The 12,905-nt window shown below is 33.7% G+C and overlaps 6 protein-coding genes across 6 annotated transcripts; 2 read left to right on the top strand and 4 right to left on the bottom strand.

The window, feature by feature from the left end:
* Positions 1–1,258: 1,258 nt before the first annotated feature.
* On the bottom strand, positions 1,259–3,658 carry FG379_001045 (poly(a)-binding fabm; the record flags this gene model as incomplete). Its single annotated transcript, XM_067326648.1, has 1 exon — positions 1,259–3,658. One exon carries the CDS (start codon positions 3,656–3,658, stop codon positions 1,259–1,261), a length of 2,400 nt encoding a protein of 799 aa, XP_067184297.1.
* A 938-nt stretch (positions 3,659–4,596) lies between these two features.
* Positions 4,597–5,618, bottom strand: FG379_001044 (uncharacterized protein; the record flags this gene model as incomplete). The annotated part of the gene is made up of 4 exons (XM_067326647.1): positions 4,597–4,788; positions 5,110–5,220; positions 5,286–5,331; positions 5,461–5,618. 4 exons carry the CDS (start codon positions 5,616–5,618, stop codon positions 4,597–4,599), a joined length of 507 nt encoding a protein of 168 aa, XP_067184296.1.
* Positions 5,619–6,017: 399 nt separating this feature from the next.
* On the bottom strand, positions 6,018–6,872 carry FG379_001249 (uncharacterized protein; the record flags this gene model as incomplete). Its single annotated transcript, XM_067326852.1, has 1 exon — positions 6,018–6,872. One exon carries the CDS (start codon positions 6,870–6,872, stop codon positions 6,018–6,020), a length of 855 nt encoding a protein of 284 aa, XP_067184501.1.
* Positions 6,873–7,641: 769 nt separating this feature from the next.
* Positions 7,642–8,493, bottom strand: FG379_001248 (multi-pass transmembrane; the record flags this gene model as incomplete). The annotated part of the gene is made up of 1 exon (XM_067326851.1): positions 7,642–8,493. The coding sequence occupies one exon, from the start codon at positions 8,491–8,493 to the stop codon at positions 7,642–7,644; it is 852 nt and encodes a 283-aa protein (XP_067184500.1).
* A 1,231-nt stretch (positions 8,494–9,724) lies between these two features.
* Positions 9,725–10,849, top strand: FG379_001247 (tyrosyl-tRNA synthetase; the record flags this gene model as incomplete). The annotated part of the gene is made up of 1 exon (XM_067326850.1): positions 9,725–10,849. One exon carries the CDS (start codon positions 9,725–9,727, stop codon positions 10,847–10,849), a length of 1,125 nt encoding a protein of 374 aa, XP_067184499.1.
* Positions 10,850–11,697: 848 nt separating this feature from the next.
* FG379_001246 (bax inhibitor) lies at positions 11,698–12,444 on the top strand (the record flags this gene model as incomplete). Its single annotated transcript, XM_067326849.1, has 1 exon — positions 11,698–12,444. The coding sequence occupies one exon, from the start codon at positions 11,698–11,700 to the stop codon at positions 12,442–12,444; it is 747 nt and encodes a 248-aa protein (XP_067184498.1).
* Positions 12,445–12,905: the final 461 nt, after the last annotated feature.

Below are 12,905 nucleotides of genomic sequence, written 5' to 3'. Positions count from 1 at the left end.
GTCTAAAATAAAAGGAAAATACATGTTTATGGAAAATATTAATAAATTTACTACAAATATTAACGCACAAATTCACCAAAAATATTATTTTTGAAATTTAAAAAATACTTCACTGATAATAACATATGGTTAATTATATATTATTAGCGAAGAATCCTGGAACCGGACATGTTGCCAAAATAGACAACAATAAACTACGTAGGTGGGGCAGCATCGCGGGACGTGCTCCTCACTAGGGTCAAAACAACTATTTTGTAGGATCATCAGGCGGGAACAATGTTGTCATGCAAATATACATGAAAGTAATTTCAAGAGACAAAGTTAAGAAAACAAGATATTATTGTCCGTTATTGAATATCTGGAGAGAGATATTCTGATAGATGGTACAATATTTATTAGCGTGTTTAAAAAAAACATTGGCAGTCATTAATTCTGTTTCCCCCATTATATATTACTACTCGAACAGGTGTATCTAGTGGAGAGACAACATATATATGTTTCTTCACTATCCAAGTTAATGAAATTAATCAGAGTGCGAATATGTGATTTTATTTTCTGAACTTGGATGATAATAGGCAAAATTTCCGGTATACAAACCACAAAAAGAGTCTCATCCTCTTTCTTAAATATCAGAACCGTGACTCTATTGAACTTCTTTTGCCCCTCCTCTCCCCAATAGCAATAATAAACAACTTCACTTCCTTCATAATTTATCCGTCTATCTACTGCCTTTCCTCTTTCCTTTATTTGTTCATGCTTTCAATCTAATTTAAAATCCAAAGTATGGTGACTCTATGTTGCATATAAAAGCAAGGCATTGCGAGAATTGATATTGTCCTCTATGCAATTACTCCATTGGTATAATAATTACTGTGAAGTTGATGTTATTATTATAAAAGCAGTGTTTATATATATTAAAGATTCCATATGCAATATTAATTATTATTTAACCATTTCGTATTCAAGTGTGAAAAATCGTTAATTTATGTTGAGATTTAAACTGTACCAATTTACAATCAAAATATTTGTAAAACAATCATTAGATACTTGATTCGTAACTAATGGGAAGAAAATATTTCTGCCATACACCCTTGAGTGCAAACAATACTAGTGCTAATATATCTCATGTACTTTATCTCGTTTTGCTGCATACACCTTCCTCAATACTCGATTCACCTAGAATTCTATTTAAGAACATTACATCAACTTTATTCGGTAAGAAGAAACTAAAAAAAAAAAATTAAAATCATTTTCTAATTTATGTACTTATTTGTTGTTGGGCGCGTTCCAATACCACCATGGCTTCATCTACTTTATTTTTGATCTCGATATCGGAACTTAAGATTTCCAAGAGCTCACTATTGTCCATTTCTAACATCATACCAGTAATTTTTCCAGCTAATTCAGGTTGGAACTGAGCTATAATTGGGAAAAGTCTTTCACCCAACAATTGCTTTTGCATACTTGGAGATGCTGCAGCCAATGTAGCTGCAGTGAGAGGCATATCTGGCTGAGGTATCATATGGCTCTGCATCATCGGACTTCCAGAAACCATCGCAGGATCAATTTGTCTGCCATTATGCATAATTTCTGCACCGTTGGGACCAGAAGCACCACCTTTGTGGTTTTGTGCGAATTTCACCCCCTGTTTTTGTACTTGGTGGTTTCCAGGTCCGTGTGGTCCCCCTGTCCTGCCACTTCCATTACCTTGAACATGTCTGTTGTGGATCCTTTGATTACCTCCGGTAGGTCCACTGCCTCTCTGGTTCTGACCAGTTTGAATCCCACCATGCTGTACAGCATGACCGGAAACGGCGCCTGCACCGCCTCCTTGGATTCCAGGAGCACTCCCAGGTGGAACTGGCACACCAGAAGGTCCACCAGAAACTGATCCAGAAACATTACCCGGACCAGGAACAGTACCTGAAACAGCATTTGCTTGTAAAACACCTCCATTATAATGACCGCCGATTTGTGGTCCATTAACCATTTGAGGAACAGCGCCTGCTGCGCCATAACCACCAACTCTAGTTGGACTTGGCCTCCATGGATGGTTGCTCATACCATTTTGATTTGGAAACCCATTCGGAACTAATGCTCTTCCATGTGGCATTGCCGTTGTTGGTACACCTGTTGGATTTCCCGGGATAAAGTACATTTGCGGTGGAACCCCAAATTGCATTGGTGCTCCATGCACTCCCGGTGGACCTGGAGGAATCGTGCCGGGTCTTAATACAGGTGGAATACCACTCCTAATTCGTTGCTGTAAACGAAGGGCTCTTTGTTCTTTGCGTTCATGAAGCCCAACATAGAGCGGTTTTCCGCGAACCAACTTAAGATGCATCTCCGTAATTGCCTTTGTTGCTTCATCTGGAGAAAGGAACGAAACAAAACCAAATCCTCTAGAGGCTCCTGACTCGTCTACTTTAATGTTTACTGACGAGACTGTACCAAATGGTTCAAATAAAGAACGCAAATCATCTTCAGTTATTGAATCTGCCAAGTTTTTAACGTAAAGATTAACGCCTTGATATCTCTGGTTATTCTCTTTAACAGCATCGTGCTGAGATTTTAATACTGCTTGACGTTCATTCTTTTTTTGTGCTCTTGATACATAGAGTCTATTAGGTTGAACATCTGTTTTGGCCAATTTGCCATCATCACCACTTGCTGCCTTGTTTTGATCCTCGTTCAATGTCGCATTACTTGACTCTGAATCGCCTGCGTTGTCACCAGCCGTAGTTGTTTTCTTTTTTCCCTCAGAAGAGTCTACTCTTGACGAAGACGAGGTTTGTCCTTCTGTTGATGAATTTTCCACCGCCTTATTAGAAGAACCTCCACTGCTAGTATTACTCTGATTCGAAAACTCTTCTGTGTTAAGTTCTACACCAACTGGAGTTACCAGTGCATTATGTAAAGCAGAGACCGCTGCCTTTGCAGAATCTGGATCCTCAAAATTAACAAATCCAAATGGTCTGCCTTTATTGTCTGTTTGTAAAACTAGAGAACTTATCTTACCATATTCACCGAATATCTTACAAAGCAGCTCCTCCGTCCATGTTTTTGGAATATGTTTCACATAAACATTCGTAAATGTTTTATCTTTTTCTGAAAATCTTTCAGCCTTCTTTTGGAATTTGCCCACATAAATTGGACTGTCACCCAAAACGGCTCCATTTAATCTTGATATTGCCTCCTTGGCTGAATCTGCATGCTCAAAATGGATAAAACCATATCCTAATGACTTACCCTCCACATCTGTAGCTATTTTGCATGACATTATATTACCAAATAAACTAAATGTATCAAATAGTGTTTTGTTATCTATCGTCTTATCTAAATTCTTTACAAATACATTGCCATCATTGTTTCTTCTAGATGCGGGATCTCTCAAACACCACATTATTCTACAAGGACGACCTCTTATACATGTAAAGTTCAGTGTATCAAGTGCTCTCTCTGCATCTGCTACGCTGTTATAGTTTACGTAAGCATATCCCAAACTTCTCCTAGTCAGTGCATCACGGCATATTCTAACTGATGATACCACAGCGACTGTGTTAAATATCTCATATAACATCGTCTCTGTCACGTCGGCATCTAAATCACCAACATAAAGTGATGCACTTACTGGTACTACGCTACTGTTGCTCGTCATCTCTACTTCTGAATACAATTAGACTATCTACCCAATTACTGTCAGTTTATTTATTTATATATACATACATATATACGCATATATATATACGTATATATATATGCGTATATATATATATATATATATATGACTGTGACAATACCTCTTTTTCTAATAAGAGTTACCTATATTTCCTGTCTTCACACCTCAATAATAAATAGTCGTACTACTTTGTATTTTGATCAAATCAACTCACTTCGGTACTTAGCAACCAGCCTACCCTCGAGACGTTTTTTTATTTTTATTACCGAAAACAGTCTAAAGTTTTTCTTCTCTCCTGTTTCCCCGACTCTAATCTTTTTGCTCTTATTACCTAAACTTTTAATGATATACCAATACATTTAATTTATAAGTTAAACTATATACCGCTAATAATTGACCTTTTATATATATATATATATATATATATATATTACTTTTTTAATTTCAATGCTGGTATCTTTATTATTATTTATATTTTTGGTCCGCTATTTTTTATGTTCGGTCTCTCTAGAAATATTTATATTTAGTGGACAGGTCCAATTTGCCCATAGCATTTACATATTAATAAGTAAACTTATATTATACATATTGTATATTCATTATCAATTAAATATATTTGACCTTTAAATATATTATGTATTCCAATAGCCCGCCTATTATACTTGTTTATATTTTAAATAAATATATTATTTATTTATATAAAAAATAACTAAATAACTCATTCTATTATTAAGCCATTTAATGTTATTAATCTACTTGTTTTACCCGCTACTCTAGAAAGACGCAGGCAATAAAATATTGTCAATATGTGGGCGCTACAGCGTCTTTATTTTAATGTGTTACATTGACCGCCCAATTTAACAATAAATAGTGAATTGTTTGCTTTGTGTGACTTTGTACTTAAACAAGTCTTAATGTTAGTGCGTAGATGGTTTAAAGCCATCTACATAAAAGTTTCTCGTGATCGCAGGAAGTTTAATGTTTCCATGCGTTAGTCTTTCATCTACTTTAAGTTGGCAGGCCAATCTTGAAGTTTCGCACACTTGTGGAGCCATGTCCAACATATCTTCTTCTCTTTCAGTTGGAGCTTCCAACTTATCATATATTTCCTATTTGGAAAACACGTTAATTTTGATCATTTGTTGCGATGAACAAAGTCGATATTGCAAAAAATAAGGTATCGTCGTAGGATTTAGACAATTTGTTGCGTTTAGAATAGGCAACACCAAAATAAATTCATGCAATAATTAGAAGTTAGTGGTGATAATGATATAATTTAGCCTTCAGCCTTTTCATTCTCCCTTATTCCACCATTTAAAAGACCGGCTATATAGTGCCAAATTGCATGCTTGCGCGCGCGCTCTTTATAAATGGACTAATATATAGGGGCTATTTTCATGAAAAGAAATTGACTAAATTGTTGTACTTACCTTGTCTAAAATGACGTGGCATGTACTGCAGGCAAGAGAAGCCTCACATGCACCCTCTATATCAAGGTCCTCATGTTGAGCTGCTTCTAAAAGTGATACACCTTTAGGGGACTACATTTGAGTTTCGTAATAATTTCATTTTTTCACCTAGTGTGATAATTCAATTATAAACTTACAGACACAACCTTTTTTTCGCCATTTCTTAGTATAAATGAGAGTTTTCTGAATATTAAATACATTAATGTTGATAAATGAGAAAGTTTATAATGCAAATAAATTTATTATAAGTTGTTATTTTACTCATTACAATGTAAGCGTCATCACTTTATTTTTATTTTAAGTTAAACTTACATTTTCTGACGATCATTACTCTTCCAAAGTTCCGGATCAGAATGGTGAAAACGCCTTGAAAAATAAATGTAACTTCTCCAGAAACCGCATTTGGCCGAAGAAAGTAAGTACTTTTGGATACTTACACTATGAACATTTTTTTTAATCAATTTATCCATCATATGCTCCTCTTTTCTTATGATGATTTATGTGACTAAACGACGAATTAATTTTCTTTCAAAAATACCCCCAGAGAAACTTGAAACAACTAAAAGTCAAAAGCCCTTTGTTTATCCCTTTATTGGCCATCAAATTCGGCTAACAAACCAACAAATAAGTTTGTGTATTTATAAATATACGCTTTATTGTCTAATATGATTTGTCCTAGTTAAGTTAGACCCTATTTTTGATTATTTTACGCGGCAACTTTTCGCACAATATATTCACTAATGTATATAAATGCACATAAGAGACCAAATCTTTATGGGGAAAAAATATGTAAATTTATTATATTTGCTTGACATCTACACGTGTGAATAAGCAACTACATAAATAATGTATAGGGGTCAATTATGCCTTCATGTTGCAGCAACATCAAATCCTTCAATTAAAGATTCGGTTACTGAAAGTAATGTGGTGGCCTCCCCCCATCTATATTTTTCCTTCGTAGATGAAATGCATTTGATAACAATATTTAAACACGAAACATACTCAAAAAGAGCGAATCCTAAGTCTCTCATAATCACCATTTCTCTAAATAAAATGTCTATCAGTACATGAAAATCCATGGTATTATAATTGATTTGTTTTTTTCTAGACATTGCACGGAGTAAGTCACCTAATAGTAACATTATACTTGAATGCTTTTTAAATCTCTCAGTTCTGCATTCCATTGAATTTTGTTGATTTAATGTTAATAGTATGTGTTCTAATACAATCTGACATTGTTTATCAAATATTATTTCAGAAATAACTGGACTGTCCACTCCATCATATTGACTGGAAAGATAGTTTAAATATGGGCTCAGTTTGGTGTAACTAAGTTCCTTTTTTTTGAATTCTAACATAACGTTCTCTTTTCTTTCATTTATAAAGTCAATCTCTCTCTCAATATCTATGTAGCCACTTTTGTTTGTTTTTTCATTTTTTTCACAATTTCTGACATTAATATAATTGTCTAGTGCCCATTTGTAGTGTAATTCACTCAACTCGCACAGTAAATTTGGAACTAATTCTCTCGTTGCTATTATCTCCTTTGATATGTTGAATTTATCATTACTCCTGTCACCAACTTTGCCATTATTTATTGCAAACAAAGGACATAGTGGTGCTCTCAAGTCTAATTTGTCATCATATTTCCTTACATCATTATATCTTGCTTCAATTAAAGATTTTATTATCAAAGAAACCCTTTTCATATCTACCTCAACCATTTTATGTGGGTTAAGCTCTTGTTTCTTTATTAACTTTGTATGTTCAATCTCAGAAGTCTTATTTTAAAAACTTATAGTTTGTTTAGATGTCATTGGAGACGTCTAATAAGCATGTATATTCATTTAACTTAAGATAATATATAATAATCATTTAGGTTTATGTACAAGTTAATTAATTACCCCCTATTTAGCCTTCATTTATATTCACACTGTAATTTTAAGCGTGGAGCCCACAACATGTAATTTACCGCCAGACATGCAAATAAAACAGGGCACCAATTTTGTAGCACTTGGAAATTTTTATATAGTTCCGATTATAATCGAAGTCTAAATAACTGTCTTTTCGCGACAACAATGCATTGTTTTTCCTTGGTTTAAACTTTTTTTTGTACAAAACAAAGTTTAGAATTCCTCGCTTTTTTCATAACTAACAACTGCAGAAAACAATAGACCATTTTTTAACTCGCAAATAAAATAGGATTCTGTTTATAGTATTCACTAGAGTGCTTTTTATATTATTGCATTATACGCATGCACATTATTACATGCACATGCAGTAAATCTACAGTTACTTGTCTTTGCCCAGATATATTGTGGTAGAAAATAAGTCATTTAATTTGAACTTACGTCTAGTTAACTGGCAAATTTGTAAGATTTTGATTTAGTAAGGCGAAAACATTAACTATTCATGGCAAATAAACAAATAATGTATTCGAAGCACGGATGCTATCTATTAAAAGAGAAACAAAAGGTAAACAAATTAAAATTATTAATTAGTAGCAATATCATCATAAAATCTCAAAATTAATGCAACTATCTGATTAGCTGTCCATACAATAATAAGTGTAATGAAAACAAGAGCAGGTACTGGGATGTTAATGTGTTTGATAAAGTCACTATAGGTTTTTTTAATGTTTTCAATAAATGACCTCGGTGCGTGTCTTTTGGTTTTATAAATGGTTTTTTTATATTTTGAAGATTTTTTCGTTCCAGGTCCAAAAAAAGAGGCAGACGTTACTCCATTAAAACATTCGTGGTTATATTCATTTGAATGAACGGTATTTGAGTTAACTGCAAAACCGTTAAGTTGACAAAATTCAACGGGATCTGCTGTAATTAGGTGTAAAGGTGAACAGGTAACAGAATGATCTGAACATGGAGCAAAGCTAAATCTGATAAATGGTATTTCTTCGTTATTAAACACATACGAATTGTGAGAATTATCAAAATAATCAGTTTTACATGAAGAATACCAGTACTCACAGTAGTCTGAACATATTATTGGTGACCTCTGAGATAGTTTATTACCATTTCCAACCTCACCATCACAATAAGAACAAATTAATTTTTGATAGTAATAATGGCAATCACTTGAAAGTGACGTTTTTGTCCCAAGTATTCCAAATAACTTTGATATAGCTTCGGAATGATTTTTGTTGCAGCATGTTCTTCTTTCATGTTCCTTACAGGCTAAAAATTCATACCTATTATCATAAGGTAAATGTTTTTCCTCGTCCTTTTTGTAGTAAAAACTCAAACAATAATTCCCTTCTTTGACTTCACCACTTACCAATAACATATTCACCGCAAACAATAATAACAATTTTATTATCTTCGCCATTACTACTGCTGTTACTTGCCTACTTCTATATTATCCTTAATATTTACGACTTGATATAAATATTGCAATTAAAGCCCTGTTTCGTTTGACTACCAACCTTCCGCACTGCCTGGTTACTTTTTCCAGTAAGTATATTTAATATATACGCCTGGGTGCTGAAAGACGCTTTCTACCTGCTCAATAATAGTTCAAAACCAAACCTTGACTCTATGTCTTCCTCTCAAATTCCTCAAGCAGCATAAAAATATTCCAATAAATTAATTCCATGCACAAAACAAACCAATGACATTATTTTCTGTAAATAACCTACCCTATTCTTGCTATGCTCACCCCAAATCCTTGTACTCCCCTAATTCAAACCTACCAATCGATTAGATACTCAACTTATTAAAGACCCAATTTTATTCACCTTGCGTCAATATTTACATTAAAATTAGTTTTTAGGAAATACCCGCCTAAATGTGTCTCTAACCGGTATAGAAATTTTATTTTGATCAAAATGGAATACAATTTTTAAATTATGAAATAAATCCCTTTTTTATTCAAACGGAAAAGTCACACATGCGAAATTTATGTGATAAATGCACCATTTCATTACCTTTCTGTTTTAATTATGCTTCATTCATTCTGTATTACCAGAAGTTGAACTCCCACAAAAAAGTTATACTAAAAATATATACGAAAAAGGGACGGGAATAGAGACTGACAAAGACATCATTGCTGTTTATTATTTATATTTCACCTCTGATCCATGAGATTCAATATTTGCTCTTCACTTGTTTATCGTCTTTTTTATACATCTCTAATACCGTCTAAGTGTATAAACATGAACGTTTGTTTTCCCTTTTCTATTTGAACCACTGTTGTCTATCCATATGTGGTAGTGTTTTTTCTAATTTATTGTGTAGAAAAATAAGATACTTCCCGTATACTCCGCCCTCATTACTATTTGCACCATTATTAAACCACTTTTATTCATCTAGTCGTTGGTGTCCGACTATTAAAAATCATGTCGGCGCTATTTTCATTTAACATAATTCCCGGTACCGTAACAAATAATGTTGGTGGTAAATAAATTGAATTGAAAAGAAAAAGAGAATAGGCCTGAGATCATAAATATATTTTTATGTGGCTATAAACGTATATAGTATAGATTTGCATAATAAATACAATATAGTGACTATAAGTAATTTTTTTCTGCAACAAAAATAGTAGTTGAACAAGCATTAAAATGGTGGAAGATACAAATTTGGTTCCGAGATATATTTTGGAGGGAAGTGATGAACCACTTAAAAAGTCAAAATTATCGTTGGAGGAAAGACACAAATTGTGTTTATCAATAGGAGAAGAATGCATACAAGAGGCAGAGTTATTAGAATTACTTAGAAAAAAAGAGCATCCAATATGCTATGATGGATTTGAGCCTTCAGGTAGGATGCACATAGCTCAGTGTATATTAAAAACAATAAATGTAAATAAACTAACCGAGTGTGGGTGTGTATTCGTGTTTTACATAGCTGATTGGTTTGCTCTATTGAATAATAAGATGGGAGGGGATTTGGATAAAATAAAAATAGTCGGAGAATACTTCATTCATATATGGAAAGCAGCGGGAATGGATATGACAAATGTAAGATTTGTTTGGGCATCTGACTTTATAAGTGGCGTAGATTCAAGAGAATATTGGCACAGAGTGTTTGATATATCAAGAAAATTTAACATAACAAGAATAAAAAGATGTTGTCAAATTATGGGAAGGCAGGAAAATGATGATCAGCCATGCTCATCAGTTATTTACCCATGTATGCAATGTGCTGATATATTCCATCTTAAAGCAGATATTTGCCAACTCGGGATGGACCAAAGAAAAGTTAATATGCTTGCTAGAGAATATTGCGACGTTGCTGGTATTAAGAATAAGCCAATAATATTGTCTCATAGAATGCTTCCCGGATTACTGGAAGGTCAGGAAAAAATGTCAAAATCAGACACATCTTCAGCAATCTTTGTTGAGGACCCACCTGAAGTTATTGTTAAAAAGATTAAAAAGGCATTTTGTCCACCCGGTATTATTGAAGGAAATCCTTGTGTTGAATATATTGATTCACTTATTTTTCCTAAATTTGGTTATTTTCAAGTTACAAGAAAACCTGAATATGGCGGAGACGTTACTTATCATTCTATCGAAGAATTTCATCAAGCTTATCTTAACGAAGATCTTCATCCTGGTGACCTAAAAAAAGGTCTTTCTGACTCACTTAACCTCATGTTGCAACCTATTCGTGATCATTTTAATACTGATCCAAGAGCTAAAGAGCTGCTACAGCTTGTCCAGTCATTCAAAGTTACAAAATAACTTAAATTCAAAATTATTCAGCTAAAGTAACATTTTCTATCTGTCTCTCTATATACCTCTTTATTCTCTCCATCACTAATATCCATCTTTATTCCTCTCCCACCCCGACCCCATCCTCCAGGTTAACACCTATTTATGACTCTGCATTTATCATCTAATGTTGTTTTATGCATTTAAACTAGCGATTCATTATTATACATTAAGACCAATTTGCCCAACCCCACTCCCTTTGTCTATTTAACACCTATTCTTCACCTAAATGAAAACAACTCAAAAGCAATACATTCAATACCGATTTTATTTTTTCTAAAAATGCAACTTGTACAATAACATGCATGCTTTGCCCGCTTGAACTATAATAAATTCAAGGATGATAGTTATTCATACCCATATTAAGTGACATTATAGCGCTAAAAATTGAATTCAAATCCCCGTTGATTCCTTCCATACTGCACGTACTCTTATACTAAATAAGAAGTTAAAAGTGCTGCAATTTGGGATTTTTCGCAATTTAACTGCTAAAGCCACATTTTCTGTTTTTTTAAACCTTCCCTCGAACAATTTTTGCCTACCAAACGCCAAAATCATACACATTGGTTTAGGCGGGCAACCGCTGATTATTTACACAGATACAAGGTTGAAATATATTTGTTACTTTTCCTCTAGTTACTATAACCAACATTATTACTGAAATTACTGAGAATACGCTACTATTCTGCAGCAACGATTTTGTTTGTGCCTGTCTTTGTTGTGGAAGCAGCTACTCTTCAATACAAAGTAAAGTTGATTAAGGAATAATATTGATATTAGAATTAAAATAGCTATTACTGGCATTTTCGTATTTAAAAATGAACTTTTTTAAAACTGGTTCAACAAGAAAGTCAAACTTTAGTGGAAATTTCATGAATTTTAAGGATATAACGTCCACTCAACAATCTCATTTATTGAAAATGTACTCAACAATCATAGTAGGTTCAATAGTAACAGTATTTGGAGTCACTTCTTTTATGAATGGGTTGTTTAGGATGACCAACTCTTTTGTGAGTATGATTGTTGGAGTAGCACTGATGTATTACATAACAAATAGTTCCGATAGCAATGGTTCTGTGTCAATGACGCGTATGGGAGCCTATTTACTCATTTGTTTCATATTGGGAAACGGTCTTGGCCCTTTAGTGCTTTATGGTAACTATATTAATCCAGTAATAATTCCAACTGCTTTAGCTACCACATGTATTATATTTATTTCACTTTCTTTTAGTGCCTTATTTACAAAAAAGAGAATACCCTTTTATGTCACATCTCTCATATTAACGACAACAGCCTATCTTGGTCTTGTTTCTTTCTTTAACATATTTACAAGGTCTAAATTTGTGGATACACTTTTGTCATATGCTTCAGTGTTAATTTACTCGTTTTATGTGTACTATGATACACAGAAAACCCTTGAAGCTGTTTCTTTCGGTGAGAAAGACTTTCTCATCCACTCCTTACAGCTTTACCTCGATGCTGTTAATATATTCTCGAGGATTGCTGTGATTTTGATAAATAAACACCAGGATGACGAGGAGAACAAAAAAAAGAAACGATACTGAGAGATAGGACGGCGTAGACTTAGACAAAAAAATTATTAAAAGATAGATACGCTAATTAACGTGATCAGACTATGGGTGCTCAACGAGATACCCCCTTTTCCGTTTTTTCCTATGTTCACAAGTTTCAAATGTAAAGGATTCAAATCAGCGTTAAAGTGCCTTCTGCATTAAAAATAGGCACCCGGCTGTCTCACACCCCCTCCTTCACCACTCGGTTTTACCTATTTTACCAAGTTCCGGGACCCTAAGCTGGTTATGATGCGCCTCGGACATGCACAACCTTTGTCTAATTAATGTACGCAATCTTTCCTACTAGATACAGATCTACCGGGACAGACTGAAAGCACTAAAAATATGTAAATAGCAGTGAAGACCAGTGTCACCTTGGTTCGTTCAATTTTGCTCAAAAACATAAGTTTCTACTTAATAGCATAAATCGCTTCTACTTATCACTATTACCC

The sequence above is a fragment of the Cryptosporidium bovis genome (assembly GCF_009768925.1).
Source record: "Cryptosporidium bovis isolate 45015 chromosome Unknown contig_20, whole genome shotgun sequence".
NCBI lineage: Eukaryota > Apicomplexa > Conoidasida > Eucoccidiorida > Cryptosporidiidae > Cryptosporidium > Cryptosporidium bovis.
Note: the sequence above shows the minus strand (reverse complement) of the source record. Positions and strands in the feature narration are given on the sequence as shown.